Genomic DNA, 14,146 nt, shown 5'->3' with positions numbered 1-14,146 from the left:
TGCCCCGGTCCGGGAAGATCCCACATGCCACGGAGTGGCTGGGCCCGTGAGCCATGGCCGCTGAGCCTGTGCGAGGCGTGCATACCGCAAAAAAAAAAAAAAGAATCAGCACCATTTCCCACCAGGTCACTGGCCCTGGCACCCCTTCCCCCGACCATAGCCATTTTCTGATATTCACAGAAAAATGTCAGTGAACCCCCAACTTTGTTTTTGAAAAATTTATTTTATACCCTCAGAAGCTAAGAACTGCCACTCAGTGAACCAAATTTAGAATTAAGTTTCTTCCCTAGTTTATCTACTTCCTTTTGAAATTTTATAAACAAGATTTTGTACACAAGAGGTAGCAGAGGAAAATTCCAGTCTGCTCGTTCCAAGCTCAAAAGGTAACGGCATACGCCTCGATGTTAGCAGGGAGGGTGGAGCAAGACAGGGTGAGTCTGGTGACACGTGCTCTAGGCCCGCGTTTGTTCTGTCAGGGCCGTGTGTGGGCTCCAGGGGAAGTCACGGGCCAGGTGCCCTTCGGAAGGCTCATTTGCGTTCTCTCCCAGGACGCCTCTAAGGGGCTGATTCGGCCATCCTAAGAAGGGCCTCACGAAGGGAGCTTCTTGAGAAAACACAGCATTGAGTTTAGTTGTGCAATTCCTACTCGATTTGCAGACCATTTTGAAAGATTTATAAAAACATCTTCGTCCAAAAAATTGGCAGTAAAAATGACCCTTCTTCCAAAGTAAGCCTGTCGTAATTGTCACTTTGTTGTATGACATTAAAAAAAAGTCATCAGCAGGTTCGTAGACTGCAGCCATTGGAAATCAAGGTTACTGGCAACGTGAAAGTGATGTTCCTCGCAGCAACAACGTGAGCAAATCAACCAGGGCACCTAACATCAGCGGCAGGTGATGCTGGTCCTGAAGAACATGACCGTGAGGGAGCAGGTGCTGGGGGCAGTGGAAGGCATTGTTTCCATAGGAAAGAGGGGATAGAAGTAGCAATTTCACTCCTGAATCTGGGCTCCTGAGAGTGCAGCTGCCAGCGTGATATCATCACGCTTTACCACGGCTGGCATTTCAGCGTCACGCCCTGTGGGGTCGCTTTGTGAGGATGGGGATGGAGGGGACGGCTGGGGAGATAGTAGGACATCGGATATTCATGTGCTCAAGATCCATTTTGAAACATCACACTTGAGTTTGCAAGAACAGCAGAACCACATAAAATCTGCCGGCTGCCTCTGACCCTTCCTCTGGGGCGCAGCTGTGCTCTTAGGTGTCGGCCCTCCACCTCCTCAGTGTCTTTTGACAGAAGCCACCACCAGCCTGTCACGTAATCACAAACTGCAGCCTGGCTGCACCGTAACTTCACCCTTCGACCGTGAGATGACAGGGTCTGCAGTGCGCAGTGGGAGCAGCTGTCTGTCCTGTCACGGGTCCACTGAGCCTCTCTGACTCTGCAGATCTATGACTGGGGCCACTCGGCTCTTCCTGAGGCTCCCCTAGTCCTGTGCGTGCTGAGCACAGGACCAGGCAGGGCACACAACCAAAGGCAAACAGGGTTGAAAATGTGTGTAGTGACTCAAAACCCAAAACATACAAAATATATGCAATATGTTGGCATGCCCCCTCCCCTCCAGAAAAAGGGGGAGCTGGCATCTAACCTGAAATGAGTGCTTGGTACAAGACTTGGGAAACACAGCTAAATGGATGGCTGCTCAGTTGCTTACTAGTTATTTCTTGTCGCCATCTTTTTAGTGTCAATTAGTTATGCTGAGGAGAAACTAAGTCTCAAATTCCTTCTCTGCATTAAAAGGTCTAGAAACTCACAAAGCAGTGTCTTTCAACTCAAATATTTAAACTTCATATACAACCAGTACCAAGGGTTTCAGTAATTATTTTTCAGCAAAAGCAAATGATTGCAGGTCACATGACTTAAGACTACAGTTTATTCAATATGTCTCCAAGCATTAAAAAGATGATTTTATGAAGTCAAACTCAATAAAATTATATCTTAAAGTGCATTTTATTTTGCTCTTTTTAAAATTTGTTTTGGGAACAACTCGCAACTTCTTCAGTAACTGGTGTCAAAGAATGCACCCTGTACTTCTGGAGAACACAGCATTTTTTTTTTTTTATTGCTCTTTCAATCTCAATTATATCAGAAAAATACCTTAAAGAGCTTAATTTCCCAATTTTTGATCCTGGTAACATTTCATCAAGATCCAAGTTTATGTGCAGAGCTCTCATCCAGACCAGCCAGAAATTCTATACAAATAGGGAGACATATTAAATACAAAGGTCTGTGTAAACTGAATTCTTTAACTACTAATGTACAGTGAAAAGGAACTTTTATCACATATCTTTACATCATTTTAAATTGGATACGCCTATTCAATGTTACTGCAAGATTAAAAATTTGCCCGCACTCATCTAAAGGCAGCTTTTTTTTTCTTTTTAAATATAAAAACCAAAGGAATTTCTTTTGTAGCATCATAGAGAAAGCAACAGCTTTATCCTCACTCACTCTTGTTATGTTCATGTAACAAAACAGTCTACCACCGGCTTTATTTCCCAGAATCTCCACAAAAGTGTCAATCCACACACGGACTGTGCCCCCGGGTGTCAGCGGATCCACAGGCTGGAGTTCTTCGCTGCCAAACAGCTCCCAGGCCTTCCCCGGGGGCTGAAGAGTGCTTTCCTTAAAACACGTGCTCCTCCCTTCACGGCGCAGGCTCTCCCGGTCCAGCCTCCAGGCTCTTCCAAAGGGTTCAAGGATGAGATTCTGATTTCAAAAAGGTCCTGAGCATCTAGTAACCGTGACGTGACTTCTCATCATGTGCTGGGCACGTCCCCTAGGGATCGACATCGTCCAGGTCACTTCTTAACTCGCTGATCATCATGGGCGATTCAGAACCCTTTGGGAAAGGAAAAGAAGTTAAATACATAGAGTTAAGTTAGAGAAAAAGTTTTTCTATGCCAACGGACTTGTGTTCTGCAGTTTAAACATGTCCTCATTTAACTACTTAATGTTTATCAAAGGGCAACAAAACATAACAAGTGTTAACACCTTATATTTGATAATTCCTGATTATGCAAAACTTTCATTTCTGTGTTCTCATTTAGTCACAGAAACAACCTAGTGACCTGCCTGCAGTCACAATGTGGCCTTGGGTTAAATCAAATCACTATGCTGAGTCTCAGTTTCCTTCTGTGAAATCAGGGTAACAGCGACCTCACAAGGTTGTTACAAGGATCCGAAAGATTTAGAAACAAACAAAACAGCACACAGAACATCAGCAAGATTCATTTAATGAGGCATCTGTGCCATGCACTGTGATGGAGCTACAGAAATAGCTTTACAGAAGGTTACAGACCAGAGGGAGGACACGATACACGTCATTACATTTAAACCTGCTGCATTATTTTGCACATAGTAGGTGTTCAATAAATATTGCATTCCTTTTTCTACTATAGCGATTAGTATTAAAAATACTTAAAAAATAAGCTTAAAATTACGCTTTGACTCCCCTAACAGATTTCAATGGCATGAGACCCTTCTTTTCAAGGGTCTGTGTTTCCAGGAAGCCTGGTGAGAGCAGGAGGAGGAAGGGGTGATTCTTCATAACCCAGCAGTACAAGGTACCATCTGGAAGGACCACATCTGCAGCCTGGCTTTATCAGGACGCTCTCCAAGCTCAGCAGAACAGCCAGCAGAGACTGAGGCCAAGGCCTGGCTTAATTTCACGGTGCAGCACTGTTCTGCTTTCTAAGCACACAGTGCCTGAGTCCTGAGCAGAGATCACTAGAGGGTGGAGCTGGTGTCTCCTTTCTCTCTTGATTATGGAGATTCTCTAAGGAGAACCTCAGAGCAGGCGCTGCCCTTTCACACAGGACATGCCCTACTGTACCTGCTGTAAGTGCCTCTCTCCGTTCTCATTCGCAGGACTGCTCTCCGACCCGTTACTGCTTCCCGACTGCTCCTTCTCATTCAGGAGAGCTGTGGCATATGCTAATGTGTCCTGCCGGAGATTGAAACATAAGAAAAAGTTAGGGGGTGTGCAGTGGCAGCAGCATCACTGAGGAAGACTACCCTTCACTTGACCTTTGGAGGTGGTGCTTTCACATCAACCTCTGTGGCAGTGGGGGCCAGACTGACCGACCCTCATTGCTTTTCTTCCAGGCAAATAACTCTCAAACTGTACACCAACTTGCTGTCTTTTCATAGAAAATCAATTGTTTCTTCCAGCCTTACTCATTTTTAACCTACGCCTCTTTTCTGAGGCTGCAGTTTCTGAGAAACATACTAAAAATCCTACCTAAGGGATTTCAAGCCACACAAAACCAAAAGACAACTCTCACCTGAGCTGAAATTGTTCGCTGAAAAGTTTTTCCAGTTGATGTTTCATTAGAGACATTACTCTGCGGTGTCCAGTAATGTTCTGACATCTGAGACAGAAAGTCAAAAATGCCATCAGAGGACTTACCGGGTAGTCCACTGGTTAAGAATCCGCTTTCCACTGCAGGGGACGCAGGTCTGATCCCTGGTTGGGGAACTAAGATTCCACATGCCGCAGGGCAACTAACCCGTGTGCCGCAACTAGAGAGGCTGCGTGCTGCAAACTACAAAGCCCACGCGCCACAACTAGAGAGAAGCCTGCATGCCGCAACCAAGACCCCATGTGCCGCAACTAAGACCCGACACAGCCAAAAACATAAATAAATAAAATAAATATGAAAAAAAAGTCATCAGAGATGACAAATAAGCCCACGTGAGCCCACGATTTCTACCATTAGATATTACAGTACAAAAAGCATCTAGGGACTTCCCCGGTGGTCCAGCAGTTAAGACTTCATGCTCCCAATGCAGGGGGCCCAAGTTTGATCCCTGGTCAGGGAACTAGATCCCACATGCCGCATCTAAGAGCCCGCATGCCACAACTAAAGACCCCACATGCGGCAACGAAGATCCCACGTGCTGCAACTAAGACCTGGTGCAGCCAAATAAATAAATAAAATAAAAATTAAAAGCATCTAAAATAGCATATAAATTGACCCAGACTTTCTGTCACATCAGGAGATTCTTTCTTAGAAGATTCCACTTCCATTCTCAAGAGCTCACTAAAATATCAATATTATCTCTTATATAATCATCCTTACCTTTTTACCCATAAAATTAAAACACATGTATTAAGATACAAATTAAATGCATAAAGATAGGTATCAACTGTACTAAAAAAAAGTCTGAACTCTGAAAATATTTTGAGGACAGTCTCCAAATTAGAGATTTTTCCTGATAAGATATGCTGCTATTGATTCCTATGTTACAGCCAGAAAAGTTAAAAACTCAATTACCTTCTTCTGCAGCCACTGTACAGCCCAACTCCAGTGATGGGAGTTCTCCTTGAAGTATTCTTTAGCAGCAGGACACCTGGTGATTGGAGGAAATTTTTATTAGCCAAATGCTTTCTCTGCAAATATACTTCTTTAACATATAGTACTTTAAAATTTGGAAACACAAGTGCTACTTTCATTAAAGTTCGGTTGTCTTCACTACTTTTTTTGGTTTGGATACATTCACATGTTTAAACTTCAAAAGGCAGTGAAAGATAAATATGTGGTGAAAAGTTTCTTATCTACCTCTAACTCACCCACCTCATTCTATTAAAATTCCAAGTTGGAAAATGAAAAATAAAATACCCACAACAAATTGTACACTTAATAAATAACCTATTTATTTAATTAAATTAAAGCACAGTTGATTTACAATGTTGTGTTAGTTTCCGGTGTACAGCAAAGTGATTTAGTTATAAATATACCTTTTCAGATTCTTTTCCATTGTAGGTTATTACAAGATGTTGTATACAGTTCCCTGTGCTATACAGTAGGACCTTGTTGTTTACCTATTTTGTGTATAGTAGTGTGTATCTGCTAATCTCAAACTCCTAATTTATCCCTCCCCCACCTCCTTTCTCCTTTGGTAACCGTAAGTTTGTTTTCTATGTCTGAGTCTGTTTTTTCTGTAAATAAGTTCATTTGTATCATATTTTAGATTCCATATATAAGTGATATGATATTTGTCTTTCTCTGTCTGACTGACTTACTTAGTATGATAATCTCTAAGTCCATCCATGTTGCTGCAAATGGCATTATTTCAATCCCTTTTATGGTTGAGTAGTATTCCATGGTATATATATACACCACATCTTTATCCATTCCTCTGTCGATGGACATTTAGGTTGCTTCTATGTCTTGGCTATTGTAAACAGTGTTGCAATGAACACTGGGGTGCATGTATCTTTTCAAATTAGAGGTTTTCTCCAGATGTATGCCCAGGAGTGAGATTGCTGGATCATATGGTAACTCTGTTTTTAGTTTTTTTTTTTTTCTCTGCGGTACGCGGGCCTCTCACTGCTGTGGCCTCTCCCGTTGCAGAGCACAGGCTCCGTACGCGCAGGCTCAGTGGCCATGGCCCACGGGCCCAGCTGCTCCGCGGCATGTGGGATTCTCCCGGACCAGGGCACGAACCCGCGTCCCCTGCATCGGCAGGCAGACTCTCAACCACTGCGCCACCAGGGAAGCCCTGTTTTTTAGTTTTGTGAGGAACCTCCGTACTGTTTTCCATAGTGGCTGTACCAATTTACATTCCCACCAACAGTGCAGGAGGGTTCCCTTTTCTCCACGCCCTCTCCAGAATTTATTATTTGTAGACTTTTTAATGATGGCCATTCTGACCAGTGTGAGGTGATTACCTCATTGTAGTTTTGATTTGCATTTCTCTGATAATGAGTGATGTTGAGCATCTTTTCATATGCCTATTGGCCATTTGTATGTCTTCTTTGGAGAAATGCTTATTTAGATCTTCTGCCCAGTTTTTGATTGGGTTGTTTGTTTTTTTTGTTATTGAGTTGTATGAGTTGTGTGTATCTTTTGGAAACTTAGCTACTGTCCGTTGCATCATTTGCAAGTATTTTTTCCCAGTCCATAGGTTGTCTTTTCGTTTTGTTTATGGTTTCTTTTGCTGTGCAAAAGCTTAGAAATTTTATTAGGTCCCATTTGTTTATTTTTACTTTTATTCCTATTGCCTTGGGAGACTGACCTAAGAAAACACTGCTACAATTTATGTCAGAGAATGTTTTGCCTATGTTCTCTTCTAGTAGTTTTAAGGTGTCCAATAAATGACCTCGTGATAAAATCAAACTAGTCTTTAATTTTTGTTATTTAAATAAGAATGCTATTATGGGAAAAACTATTTTAAAATGTGATTTTGGAGCACCCCTGCTTTCCATTTTTATTTGCTCATCTAGAAAGCTGTCCTTATTTGAAGACACTACCGATGGGGATATCGCCACTAATGTATATAAAATGTGATATGTGCAGGGTATGGAAGCACATATAAAGACACTACTGATGTCTGGACTGTGTGTCTGCTGGCATCAGACATGCTATGTGGCCCCAACACTACTTGGAAATGCCACTTTTAGGCAAGGGCTTATGATGACATGTTGCCAATATGAAACCTAATTAATGAACGCACAATTGTGGCAGAATGATTTCCATCTGTGTCTACAATGTTATGTCATCTGGAAAACACGTGTTCATGCATTATTTCAATGGGGCTCTCAATTTAAATCTGTTGAGGATGCTCAAATGCAGCAGATTAATCCCAACAGATTTCTCATTCTCATTCTGGTACAAGTCCAAGGATGGCAATACCCATGCCTAAGAATCAGCGAAAATCTGGAGCAAAATAAATTAAACTATAAAAAGAGCTCAGTGCAAGACTCAGTGATGGCAGTGCAGTCTGCTCAATAACCTTGGGTTACACTCCTGTACATAAATCCTGAAAAGACAAAATCTCTAATTTGAAAAGATACATGAACCCCAATGTTAACTGCAGCACTGTTTACAACAGCCAAGACATGGAAACAACCCAAGTGCCCATCAACTGACGACAGATTTAAGAAGATGTGATGTGTATATATACATATATATATATATATATATATATATATATATATATATATGTATACACACACACACACACACACACACACACACAATGGAATATTACTCAGCCATAAAAAGAATGAAATATTGCCATTTGCAACAACATACATGGACCTAGAGAATATTATACTTCGTGAAGTTAGACAAAGACAAATATTATGTGATATCATTTATATGTGGAATCTAAAAAATAATACAAATGAATCTATATATAAGACAGAAACAGACTCACAGACATAGAAAACAAACTTATGGTTACTGGGGAAAGGCATGGGTGGGGAGGATAAATTAGGAGTATGGGATTAACATACAAACTACTATATATACAACAGATGATAAGCAACAAGGATTAACTGTACAGCACAGGGAACTATATTCAATATCTTATAATAACGTATAATGGAAAATAATCTGAAACAAAATATATAACTGAATCACTTTGTTGTACACCTGAAACTAACACAATATTATAAATCAACTATACTTCAATTAAAAAAAAAATAACCTTGGGTTAGGATGCAGTCACTCTGATCTTTTGTTGGCCAACGTACTAAATCGGGGAGCTGAAGTTGCAAACCACTCAGGTTCCTTCTAACATTGAGAACCTTTGCTTTCCAAGGGTCTACCGACAGATGAATAGATAAGCAAAATACAGTATACATATATCTATACTATGGAGTATTATTCAGCCTTAAGAAGAAACGGAATTCTGATACATGCTACGATGTGGATACACCTTGAAGCCATCATGATAAGTGAAATAAGCCAGTCATAAAAGGACAAATACTCTATGATTCCATTTATGTGAGGTACCTACGATAGTCAAATTCATGAAGATAAAAGGTAGAACGATGGTTGCCAGGGGCTGGAGGGAGGAGGAATGGAGAGTTATTGTTTAATGGGTACAGAGTTTCAGTTCTGGAAGATGAAAAAAGTTCTGGAGCCTGATGGTGGTGATGGCTGCACTAACAATGTGAGTGTACTTAATGCCACTGAACTGTACACCTAAAAATGGCTAAAATGGTGAATTTTATGTTATGTATATTTTAGCACAATTAAATAAAAAGAAAAAAGAACCTCTGCCTTGAAGTCAGTCAGCCTGTGATCAAGTCCTAGCTCTGACGGCAGGCATGTCACTTAAACCACCTATGACATGGGACTAATACCAGTACTTAACCTCATAAAGTTGTTGAAAAGGTTAAATGAGAATACAGGCGAAGTATTTAGCAAAGTGCCTGGGTTCGTAAGTGTAATTAGCTGTTATATGACTTTGTCTCTTGAGACACAATTTTGAAAGTGGGGACCTAGAAGCCGACACAGTTGGTAGTTAACCAAAGGTCTCCTGAGTGAAGGTTCATCAACTTTTTGTTGTCGAGGCCCCTAAATCTGCCTTGGACTCCTGCCCTTCCTGCATAAAGCCTGGTGGTTTAGCATTTTTTTTTTCTTTGGATTACATAAGATCTGTTACCTTTAACACTCCCCCTCCACATCTCTTGGAGATCATTTGAATAGTTGTCTGTACCATCCAAGCAAGCATGCCCTGACTGGGTCAGATTTTCTAGGTACTAAAACAAGGCAGATTTTTTTCCTCTGGTCATATTTGACTTGTAACTAAAACACCATTTCCTCATTGCATTTTGAGTCAATACTTACTTCTGAGCAAGAGTTACAAGAAATTTGACACACTGGTAGCAGCGACTGCTGTCCACGTGATTACTGTGGTGCATCAGAGCTGAAGGAACAGAAGAGGAAATTTTAACAATAAAGCACTAAACTGAAAGTGGGTCCAAGTGATGACAGCTCTCTTGTTCTGAAAATTTACAACCAACTATTTTGATAAGCAGATAAGAAACTTAACAAAAACATGGTGGTGCTGACTCAACAGGATTCTCTAAATTCTAATGGGTAGAAACACTAAGTAGTATTCAAGAAACACACAGGGTGGTGAAAGTTTGACTTTTACAAGAACTGAAAGGAACTAAAATTTATAATGGCTGACAATTCACCTAGAGACCTTCAAAGTTCTCCATCCACCACACTCCTGACAGAGAGTGGTTAAAATACTTTAACTGTGATAAATGGATATGTATGGTAATTTTTCAGTTCAACAAATATTTTCTGCTCTTTGCTTTTAGCATTTAGAGATAAAATTACAGCTGATCCTTAAACAACATGGGTTTGAACTGTGCAGGTCCACTTATATATGATTTTTTTCAAGAAATACATATAGTACTACACAATTTGTGGTTGGTTGAATACTCAGATGCAGAACTGTGGATACGAAGGGTGGACTCTGGAACTTGAGAGTCTGTGGGGTTTGGTATCCAAGGTGGGTCCTGGAACCAATGCCCTGCGGGTACCCAGGGATGACTGTAATGCCTGGTCCCTGCTCTTGAGCAGTATATCCTCTGTAAGTTCCAGAGAGCCCGGGGACTGCCCTGAGCAGAGTACACCATTCCAAAGGGGGTGGCCTAGAATGCTGTAGCTACAGAACCTTTTTAGCATAAATTTCCTTTCTGCAATAAAGAGAGATCCTAAAACTTCTCTTAATACATAGCAAAATCTAAAATGACTCAAGTTAACTGGAAACACAGGTGGATGGTGGGAGTTGGATAAGACTATTTTTAACTAATCTTTTCCTAAGAAATAGCTCATTAAAGCCACTTTAGCCTTCTGGAAAAGAAAACTCTGTCAAAAAACTTTTATGAATAGACAACAGAAATTTGGGTGCATTCATACCACAGGTAAAAAAAAAAAAAAAAAAAAATTACATTTCATGAGCTTGACAATATCCTGCGTCTAAGGTTTTAGTTTTTTCCTCCTCAATGGCTACGGAGTGGGATGAATGATTTCTTGCTTAAGTGGACAGACTTTAGCTTGTTGAAGAAAGTCACAGCACCCCCAAATCTTACCTGACCCAGTAAAAGGACCTCAAACTGTGTCTTACTAAAAGTAGGAGAGTGTCCAGGGCGATAAGATCCTCTGGCTCTAATTCTCCTGACTAGAATGAGGGAGCCTAACAGCCCTGACCAGACTTCTCGTGGCTTCCTCACTGATCCACGCCAGGCAGAGCGTGGGGGGCAGACCCCAGGGAGCAGAGACTGGCTGGAACGATGAGCTCTCTGCACGTTTACTGCAGACACTTCTTCATAAGGCAGCCATACTTGCCTAGTAATCCATTTTCTGTCTCAAACACAAATTTGACTCGCTCCACTTGTATGGGATCCTCAATGACCTGGGAGAAGCAGGAAACAAAGGCTGGTAAATGAAGGAAGGAACTTGTGTTACAGCCACTGGTGCCTTTAAAACAAAATAATTCAAGAGATTATATAGTTTCTAACATAACAAAACCAAATACAAACAAATATCAAGTCATTGCTGTATTTCTCAACAATATATTAAATTTCAAACTAAACATGAAAAACTATTACGTAAGTAATATTTGAAGATACACTTATTTTCTAATACGTGTTCTTACCAATAACATCTAGAGTTCTCTGTGGGTTATATGGACGCATATTTCATGATCCCAAGGATAAGAGGTTTATGGTTTACAAAAAATGTGTCAAAGTTTTGATGTAACACATGCTCTGCAAGTTGACGTGGAGGTTTACGCCACGCCAAACGGGCTGGATCTACATCTTACTCTCACTGTACTTTAATGCCCGGGCACTGAACCGTGCATGGTGCAGTAAACCAAACGGGTCTGCTGTTGAGCAGATGAACAATACGCAGTCCCACCCCAAGGAGCAACAATCTTCCAAAAGCACTAGGACCAGAAGGCGGTAAAGCCAGAAAGACAGACTTCTTAGAAATGGCACCCACGAGGTACTGCCATATTCAAAAGTGTTTATTAAATGCCTACCCTGTGCCAAGGCCTAAGGGACCTAAAGGGAACCCAGGCCCCCCCCCACTCCCGCCCCTCTTTAAAAAGCCCCTGGGCTAGTCTCTCACTGGCTCACGGTCAGTCACCAAATTCTACTGATTCTCTTTCTAAACACCTACTGTTCTGGCCTTTGCTCCCTCTACTCCTGTCTCTCCTTAGTACAAGCCCTGTTATTTCACATTCAGATTGCTGCCACAGACTCCTATGTGGTCTTCCAATTCCAACCTTGCTTCCTTCTTTAGTTCATCCTTCAAGACAACTGCCGGAGGAATCTTTCTAAGAAATAAATCAGGTCACATTGCTTTCCTGCTTCAAACCCTCCCATCACTGACGGCAGAAGTTGCAACTTAAATGTCTACAGAGCCCAAGATGATAAGACACGAGCCACGCGGCAGACAAGAGGAGTGGTGAGGACACTGGGGAACGGGAGGCCACAAGCCTCATCGAGGGGGTGTGCCGCTGCTGTTCTAGGTGATGGGGTGTGGAGGAAACGGAGCCAGTGTGGCCAGATTACCTGATTCCTCAAGACAGGCTGGGATCCAGAAAGTAAAAAACAAGACAATTTGCGCCAACTTAAATAGACATGTAGGTGGAACTTGGCCACCAGAGTGCCACCACTGACCTACAGGGAAAAGTCTACACGCACTGGTACCTGAAGCCTTTCCTGGTCTGGTTTGGGCTTCTTCCCCAAGCCCTACGAGTTCCCACTCCTTCTAGCTCTACCTCTACAATTCACTGAGCAAACCAGGGGTTTGGTGGAGAGCATGGGATCCAGGGCCAGTCGCTTGGCTCAGATCCTGGCTCTGTCACTTACTGAACAATGGCCTTGGGCAGCTCACTCCACCTCTCTAAGTTCAGCTTCTAATAAAACTATATTTCACTGATTACAACTGAATTTTAGCCCCTGCTTTTCATATTTCTGAAATTGGGATGTACCCTACGGTGGATTACGTTTCAGTTTTTTGGCTCATGAAGATATCTTCAGTGGTACACAGACAGTCAGTGGTGTCTCAGATTCGAGTGAACTGTAGAGCCAGCCGTTCACCTCTGCCGGTCACAGGGTCACACAAGATCACATCTGAGCTGATCACAGTTTCCTGTGCATGGTGAGGCCTTTGCTCTCTGTACTGTGATTGCCTGTGTACTTGTCTGGCTCCCTCACTAAACTGCAAGTGCCTATGAGGCAGTTTATTATCGCTCACTTCTAAGTCAGTAATGCATGAAAAATGGCTGACATGAAGAGGACGCAGTGAGTACAGACCAAAGGAAAGCAAAGGCAACACCAGGACACACAGTGTTTATTCATGAACACATGCTGACTAGTAAATACCTAAATGCAAGTGAATTAGAACATTTATGACTTACCAAGATCTCATGAAGCAGTTGGAACGTATTCTTTAACTCATGGGGTGGAGCTGTTTCTAGTTGGTTCTGAAATATTTTTTAAAAGCATAAAGATTCCAGTAAGTCTTCAGTGGAAAGCACACTGCAGTGGCAACCAACAGTGCTGGATTCCAGCCCTAGTTCTACCACCTCCTGGCTGATATTGGGCAAGTCGTTCCCTTCTCTGCAGCTCAGTTCCCCAAATGCTAAATCTGGGGACTGAAACAAACCACCTCTATGGTCCTCCCACCTGTAACCCTCCTTGATCTTTTACTATGAAATTAGGAAGGAGACAGGAAAAAAAGCAGAAAGGAAGGGAGATAATTTTCAGTCACTAAACAAGCCTAAGTGTATACTTGTATTTCATTTATACACATCCTATTTTGTTGAACATGCTGGAGTAGCTATGAGAATGCAGATGAGAGCGTTCTGAGATCAGCATGCTATGAGTGAAATATATAACAAAATTCGGCGTAGGAAGTGGAAAAATCTACCAAGATACACTAAGTGAAGAAAGCAAGGTTCAGAAAACTCACACTCCTGTGCATTTTAGTAACCTTACACATATGTGTAGTAGGAAAGGATACTGCATTACAACACCGCACTTGCAAGGTGCCAGGTACGGTACTAAGTAAGTGAATGAGGCCTGGAAAGACATACATAACGTGACAATACTGATCCGTGGGGCAGGGTGGAGAGAGGATGAGCCTGGCTGGTGGTGGTCAAGGTGGACTTTGGCCTTGTTTGCACGTTTTAGTTTTTCACCAAGAGAATGCAGTTATATGTCATCCATGTAATTAAAAATTAAAGATTAAAACAAATAAAAATGCTAGGTGTAGGCTTAAAGGTTTTTCTCATAATCCCCAGCAAGGTAGTAAACAAT

At 41.8% G+C, this 14,146-nt stretch overlaps 1 protein-coding gene across 6 annotated transcripts in view; it reads right to left on the bottom strand.

The window, feature by feature from the left end:
* Positions 1-237: 237 nt before the first annotated feature.
* USP24 (ubiquitin specific peptidase 24) overlaps positions 238-14,146 on the bottom strand; it is a 150,368-nt gene continuing 136,459 nt past the window's right edge. For all 6 annotated transcript variants that reach the window (XM_082833548.1, XM_082833549.1, XM_082833553.1 and 3 more), the window contains 7 exons: positions 13,246-13,311; positions 11,163-11,229; positions 9,648-9,726; positions 5,340-5,415; positions 4,347-4,433; positions 3,896-4,006; positions 238-2,902 (listed from right to left, as the gene is read on the bottom strand). In XM_082833548.1, coding sequence (XP_082689674.1) covers positions 2,840-2,902; positions 3,896-4,006; positions 4,347-4,433; positions 5,340-5,415; positions 9,648-9,726; positions 11,163-11,229; positions 13,246-13,311 — 549 coding nt within the window. In that variant the 3' untranslated portion in view covers positions 238-2,839. The remainder of the gene's footprint in view (positions 2,903-3,895; positions 4,007-4,346; positions 4,434-5,339; positions 5,416-9,647; positions 9,727-11,162; positions 11,230-13,245; positions 13,312-14,146) is intronic.

The sequence above is a fragment of the Leucopleurus acutus genome, assembly GCF_964270905.1.
Source record: "Leucopleurus acutus genome assembly, chromosome: 2".
NCBI lineage: Eukaryota > Metazoa > Chordata > Mammalia > Artiodactyla > Delphinidae > Leucopleurus > Leucopleurus acutus.
Note: the sequence above shows the minus strand (reverse complement) of the source record. Positions and strands in the feature narration are given on the sequence as shown.